At 60.8% G+C, this 7,054-nt stretch overlaps 2 protein-coding genes across 2 annotated transcripts; both read right to left on the reverse strand.

The window, feature by feature from the left end:
- Positions 1–2,414: 2,414 nt before the first annotated feature.
- Positions 2,415–3,830, reverse strand: LBRM_31_2120 (peptidase m20/m25/m40 family-like protein; the record flags this gene model as incomplete). Its single annotated transcript, XM_001567158.1, has 1 exon — positions 2,415–3,830. The coding sequence occupies one exon, from the start codon at positions 3,828–3,830 to the stop codon at positions 2,415–2,417; it is 1,416 nt and encodes a 471-aa protein (XP_001567208.1).
- A 689-nt stretch (positions 3,831–4,519) lies between these two features.
- LBRM_31_2130 (ubiquitin-fusion protein) lies at positions 4,520–4,906 on the reverse strand (the record flags this gene model as incomplete). Its single annotated transcript, XM_001567159.1, has 1 exon — positions 4,520–4,906. One exon carries the CDS (start codon positions 4,904–4,906, stop codon positions 4,520–4,522), a length of 387 nt encoding a protein of 128 aa, XP_001567209.1.
- Positions 4,907–7,054: the final 2,148 nt, after the last annotated feature.

The raw sequence follows: 7,054 nt of genomic DNA on the forward strand, positions 1-7,054 counted from the left end.
AAAGTCTCTACTTTTAGTAAAATCTAACTGTAAATCCCGTTCCATTCCTCGTCCACCACTACCGCTTGCCTTAAACTCTTGTCAACGCTACCAATTCTCACATAGTCACGTCACACATGCTGTGTCCTACACACTACATTGGTTTTCCCAGATATCAATCCACATTTCGTACTTCCCAATTAGAGTAACACATTTGACGGTCTGCTCACTACCCATATTTGAGATACTAATAATCAATCCTTATCCACTCTAGCAATGACATCTTTAGGTCAATTTTGCTCCGTTAGAAATGAGATTTATCTGGAGTATCACCCCTCATACATGATCCTCAGTCCCGACATCCGGAGAGAACTTAGATTGCGTGCGCACATTGGACCGGTACTCCCAGAAGCTTTTGAATTGCCCGTAGCAGGTCTAACTCGCTCTCCGAGTGGAACAAGGCCTTCTGCAGTAGCAGCTGAGCAAAGATCACACCTAACGCCCACACATCTGCCGCGGTGCGGCACGCCGGGTCTCCAAGGAGCACTTCGGGGGGTCGATAGTGAAGTGTCGTGCGCATCGATGGCGGTGTGCAGGGGAGTTGCTCACGCTGGCTCGCAGCTGCTGCGTGAGACTCGGTGAAAGAGGGAGGAGAGCCAACACTGTCTCTTCTTTGCACTCTCCTTCAGCTGCCTTCCTCCGTGCTTTTCACCCTCGCACGAACTTCTCGAAGCTGGTCAGATGCGAGATGACACTTGAGCCTGCGTTGCCAGATACTGCTGCTTCACGCCTCTGCTCTAGCACTCGTGCCTAGGACAGCAGCCGAGCAAGCCCCCAGGCGCAGCAGAGGGAGAGGGCCGATATATGAGCGCGGTAGAGAAACTGAAGCATTCGTAGTGGAGTGAAGCCCAGCGAGGAAACGACGGAGCGAAGAGGCACCAGGAACGAATAAGCGATCGCACCACTACACGGCACAGAGGCTAGTAAGAGCAAATTCATGGAAAGGAGGCTTCCTTGAGCGAGCGCATCGACGTCCTTTCATTTGGCACCTTCACAAGGCGCCCCCTCTCTGCCATACAACATGAGACAAACTCCGCTCTACCCCTTGCTGCCAGAGGCCCATCGCGCGGCGCGAAGCAGTGGTAGACATGCGTTGTAGCAATGACAACATAGTTATCACCACACGGCCTCTGCCTCACACTCTACCCACCCGTCTTGCACGTCGCTTCACAGCAGCCCCCTCCAATCAGGGGGCAGAGAGGGCCGGGTGAGATGCGGTCGAGTCACGCTGATCACTTGCCCATCGCATGGGTCGCACCAGTGTGTTCACCGCTCAGGCTGCTGCAACAAGACGCCATCCAGGACATGACTACCAACTTCAGCAGCCATGAATCGCTCTGAATTTGTTGTGTCGTGGGCGAATAACCGTGTCACTATCAGAGGGGCTTCCGCATTGGCAGGGATCGGAGGGTTGCCTGGCCTCCGCAGGCAGAGTGGGTGCTGGGCCCTGCGCTACCACGGTGGTGCGGCCGGCATCATCGGGAGGTTGTGGATGCCGTGTCTACTACACAGCCAGCAGGCACCGTTGCTGTTCGCCAGTGAACCTCGTCGCAGAGGGCACACCTCAGCTCCTCCTTCGACGCACACCGGTCACTCTGTGGCAGCATCAGACGCTGGCGTGCGCACAGTCACGCAAACGGGAAAAAACGCAGCCTGAACTTTGTTGGTTGGGGCCGTGGTCGTTTGTTTGCTGCCGCTCTACTGCTGCACCAGCAAGCCGAGCAGTTGTGCATGAGTGCGTGCGATGCCATTATGCAAACAGAGACGGTCGCCCAAAGCGACGCTGAGCGATGACAGTGCTGCTCCGAAGAAAGGCGGCATAGTGGCCGAGTTCAATGAAAGAGGGGAGGGAAAATACGACAAGAGAGAGAGAGAGACGCAACGGGTCGTCTTGCTCGGCAGCACCGGTCAACACGGAAGCAAAGCGGGGAGAGCAAGCGAAGCGGAGGGAGGCCAACGCACAGAAGATGCGTGGACCGTCCCCTCCACCGTCAGAAGGGTCAGGCACCCGTTTTCCCTGAGCCCACTCCTTGTGTGCGCCTCCTTTGCTCGCTCCCCTCTCCCGCCGCGCAGTTCTCAGATGACCGATGTTGTTGGTGCGTTGCGTAGGCCAAACGAAAGATGGGCAGGGGGAGGAAAGCGACAGCCACGTGCTCACAGGTGACAGCCAGAGAAACAAAGCAGTCGCACGAGGAGCAGCAAAGTGCGAGGAAGTGGGGTGCGAAGGAGCTGGGGCTTGGCGGCGACCTTGAAGTCCCTTTCGTCTCTCTTCCTCTCCTCCGCTCTCTCTTTCTCTTTGCCTCATCACGCCTACTGCTGCTCCCCTCGCCTCCCCTGCAGCCCCCTCATGCCGCCCAGGCACGTGTCGTGCTGCCTCACTTGGGGGTGTTGTGGAAGTGCGCTGCCACGACACGAGCAATGCTGTACGTCAAGCCCTTAGCGTACGGGATGTGCAGGAACTCATTCGGCCCGTGCGCATTGCTCTGCGGGCCGAGGAGACCCGTTACAACGAACTGCGCCTCCGGATACATGTCGATGAGCATGCTGATGAACGGGATCGCCCCGCCCATGCCCTGGCACGCGTACGTGTTGCCGAAGGCCTCGGCGCTGCCCTCGCGCAGCGCCTTGTCCAGCCACGGCTTCAGCTCCGGCGCAGCGCAGCCGTTGCCGGCACCCACGGCCTTGAAGGTCACCTTGGCGCCGTATGGCGGGTCTGCCTCCAGGATGCGCTTCATCGCCTGCAGCGCGGCCTCGGCCTTCACCAGGGGCGGCAGGCGCATGGAAAGCTTCACCGTCGTATGGGTGCGGATGACGTTGCCGGCAATCTGCGGGTCCGGGAGGTTGGCGCCCGTCACGGTGAGGCTCGGCTTCCAAAAGTTCTGGATCGCCAGTTCGACGTTGTCGCCAGGCACCGTCGACACGCCCGCCGCCATGGCAAACTGCTCCTTGAACGGCACCGCCGTCATCCCCTCCGCTGCCTTGGCTGCGTACGGCGGGATCGCGCCGTGGGCCTCCGGGATCGTCACCTCGCCGGTCTTGCAGTTCTCGATGCGGTCGAGGAGCTCGCGCGTGATGCGGAACGTGTCCGGCACAACGCCGCCGGCGACGCCACTGTGCATGCTCTCCGTCAGCGTCTGCACCGTCAGCTCGCCGATCGCAACGCCGCGCAACGACGTCGTGAGCCACACCTGCGTGTAGTTCATGCTGCCACTGTCCAGGCACACCATGAGGTCCACGTTGCCAATGCGCTCCCTGCAGTGCTCCATGTAGTAGGCCAGGTCTGGGCTGCCCGACTCCTCGCCGGCCTCAATCGTGATCACGACGCGGCCGTGCGGGATGCCGTGGAGCTGCAGCGACGCGATGGCGGTGACGGCGCCAAAGAGCGCGTAGCCGTCATCGGCGCCCCCGCGACCGTACAGCTTGCCATCGCGCACCACCGCCTTGTGGGGGTCGAGCCCCTCTGCCCACGGGCGCAGCGGCGGCTGCTTGTCCATGTGGCCGTACATGAGCACCGTGTTCTTGGTTGGCTCTGTGCCGGCGATCTCAATGAGGAGGAACGGTGTGCGGCCCTCCGCGGTGATGTAGTCGTACGTGAGTCCCGGCACGTTCTGCGCCTTGACCCAATCGATGAGGATGTCAAAGGCCTTCTCCTGCAGGCCGTTGGTGGCCCACTCCGGGTCGAACTGCGGACTCTGGTTTGGCACCTCGATGTAGGCCGAGATGGCCGGCACGATCGTCTCCTCCCACTCTGACTCCACCGTCTTCCTCACCTGGGCCCAGTCAGCGGACATGGCGGCGGCGGGGGGGGAGGTGCAGAAATCCGAAAGAGAGTGAGCGCACAGGGAGGAGGGGGGAATGCAGCGCACGGCTAGGGTCGATAGGGGGCGAGAAAGTAGCGGAGGGAGGAGAGACGACGTCTGGGGAGGTGGGGAGAGGAGGAGATAGTCTGTTGCCTGCTGGAGTCCGCAACGTTAGGAAGAGGAAGAGGGCGAGAGAGAGAGAGCGATGGGTGTACGGTGGAGAGCAAGTCATGCGAGGGCGGAGGGCCTCAAATGGGGAAGGGAGCGAGGTGGGCAGAAAATGCAGCCAGTGCAGCTGCCGCTTGATTCGCCAGCACGGCACTGAGTCGCTCGTGGGTGGTGCACAGCACGTTAAAGCTGCAGCGATGCTCGTCGCTCGCTGTTTCTTCTCCCTCCCGCCACCACGCGCCGCAAAGGCTCTTCGGCTCCCCCATGCGGCGCTCCTGCGGACGGAGCGACTCACGGCCGATGGTGTCGTTCTTCGTCGCCCTTTTCTGAAAAAGCAAAACGGTCAATCACAAATGAGAAAGATGAAAGGACGCCGTCAAGAGAAGGCGAGGAAAGCGGAGACAGAGCGTGCGAGCACACACAAGCCGATGAGCATGCTCGCCTGCCGTGGTAGCACAGCGCCGGGACCTTCATGGGTGCAGCAAGTCGGCGCTACGGGGCAGCCATCACGCCTAGCGCAGCTTCTTCTTCATGCGCAGGTTGGAGCAGTGGCCGCAGGCCTTCTTGCGACAGTTCGTGGCGCGCACCGGCAGACGGGCGTAGCAGCGGCGGCACACCTTCTTCTCCCAGTTGTACTTCTTGGCCAGCGCGATCAGCGTCGGCTCCATCAGGCCGCCGCGCAGGCGCAGCACCAGGTGCAACGTGGACTCCTTCTGGATGTTGTAGTCCGAGAGCGTGCGGCCCTCCTCCAGCTGCTTGCCGGCAAAGATCAGGCGCTGCTGGTCCGGCGGGATGCCCTCCTTGTCCTGGATCTTGGCCTTCACGTTCTCGATCGTGTCGCTCGCCTCCACCTCGAGCGCGATCGTCTTGCCGGTCAGCGTCTTCACGAAGATCTGCATGGTGATGGTGTGTGGGGAGAGAAGGAAGAGAACACGAGTACGTGTGTGCGTACTCAGCTTGCTGCTGTGGTTGGGGCAGTGGGGCACCAGTGAGAGAGGTGGCGAGATGGGCACGGAGCGGGGAGAGGAGAGCAGGCAAAGGTCGACACGTGGGGTGGGGCGGGTTGGAGGAGGGAGAAATGGGCTGGGGGTCCGTGCCTTCATCCAAAGGATGGGGCAGCGTGGCCGGCGGCGGTGCTGCGGGGCGAGAGGGGGCCGGAGAGGAACAGTTCAGGTGACGGGTGGGCGGCCGGGGGGAGGGGAGGCGGCACTCGGTGCGACGGCTGCCATCGCCGAGGGCCTGCCGCTCTTTGATTCGGTCATCGCATGCATCCCTCCTCCCCCCGTGACAGATTAGCGCTGTTTCCAGCAGGCGCACACACCCACAGCCACTCGAGCGCCCATGATCGTACGAGAGGGAGAGAGGGGTGTGATGGGAAGAAACGGAAAGAAAAACAGACGCGGGGGGGGGAGAGGCAGAGGATAAGGGGCGAGTGGTCGTGATCGCACCAATAGCGCCAATGAGGAGCGAAGCACGCGTGCTAAGCAAGAGAAGATGCCAAGAGAGAGGTGCAAGGAGAGCGTGGGGCCACGCATCGAGTAAATCAGCGTTGGTCTGCCATCGCTAGAACGAACACCACATGGCAAAGGAGGTCAAAGACGAAAGTGGAGGGGCGGGGCTGAGGGAGAGAGGGAAAACAAAAGAGGCGAAGAGAGAGAAGGGGGGCGGTACACACAGACAAGAGAAACAAAACGACTCGAGGGATGTGTGATGGAGCGCCTTTGGGTGCTTCCGCTCTCTCAGGTGATGGCCTCTCCAGTGACGGCACGCGCACGCGCGTATGTCGTTGGTTCGTACCCACAGGGAGAGAGACAACGCTTCGATCGCACAAGCACAGCCCTTCCCTCTAATAAAGAGAGCAGCGCGCAGAAAGAGAAGTGGCGCTTGCCGCTTCGGCGCACAGACGCTGAGACGGGCACAGCCACGGGAGTAGGAGAAGGTGGCGCAGGGAAGAGGGCAGGTTGTGAGTGACGCGGACGAAAAGAAACCACAATTTCAACCCTGAGTTTTGTCCTAACGTGCCCACTCTCAGCCATACAGCACAACTCCACCTCCGCTCTACGGCGGCCTGCCAGAGGCCCACCGAGCAGCGCAAGGCAGTGGTAGCCACGCGCTGCAGCAACGGGCCGACTCGGTCATCTCAGCAAGGCCCCTGCCTCAAACTCCCCACATCCACTCGCTTCGCAGGTTGCCTCACAGACGCTCCCATCATGTCGGCCGCCACCTGGCGCATCGCTCAGGGGTGTCACAGGCTCCTCACCCCCGTGGGCAGCGAGAGCCGGGTGAGGCCCGCTCGAGTCACGCTGGCACTCTGGCTATCGCATGGCTGGCGCAAGCGTGTGCACTGTCGCAGGCCCCTCCGACGCAGCGCAGCCCAGGACCCCACCGTCAACACCAGTAGCGGTACATCGGTCTGGCTATCCCCACGTCGTAGGCGTCTGACCGTGCCACCACCAGAGAGTGGTCAGGCGATGGCGGTGAAACGGGGGTGCATGGTGTCCCCACAGAGAGTGGGGTACGGGACACCCTGGTGCTCTGGTGAGGGGTGCCTCTCTCTTTCGTGCAGGGACGCTGTGGAGTGGTATAAGGCAAACAAGAAGGCCGAGGCAGAAAACGATGAAAATGGCGAAACCAAAAAAAGGGAAAGGGAAAGGCAGCAGCCAGCGAATAACAAAAAGTATACATCCGGGTGTTCGTTTGGTCCTCGGCCATGCCCTCGACCAGACCAGGACATGGTGTAGGCAGCGCCATTTCAGTGATGCCAAGTCAGTGGTACCCTCAGCCGTCATCGCGGAAGGAGTTTCTCGTTTTGGATTGAAAAGTCGCGCCAAGATGACAGCTGCAGTCGTGAGGGAGACGCTGGCGGAGAACTATTTCGTCGAACTCAAGTCTCTGGGGACGTAGTGGCTGGTGCCGTAGAGATCGGCAGGGTCGACACGGCGAAAAGTGGGGCGGATGCCCCTGCCGGCTTCGAGGACACAATTCTCGATCTCTGTGTTGGTGCTGTGGCTTTTGAGCGGAATGCCGGGCTGACAGGGATGGAGTTT

Source organism: Leishmania braziliensis, chromosome 31, assembly GCF_000002845.2.
Source record: "Leishmania braziliensis MHOM/BR/75/M2904 complete genome, chromosome 31".
Classification (NCBI taxonomy): domain Eukaryota; phylum Euglenozoa; class Kinetoplastea; order Trypanosomatida; family Trypanosomatidae; genus Leishmania; species Leishmania braziliensis.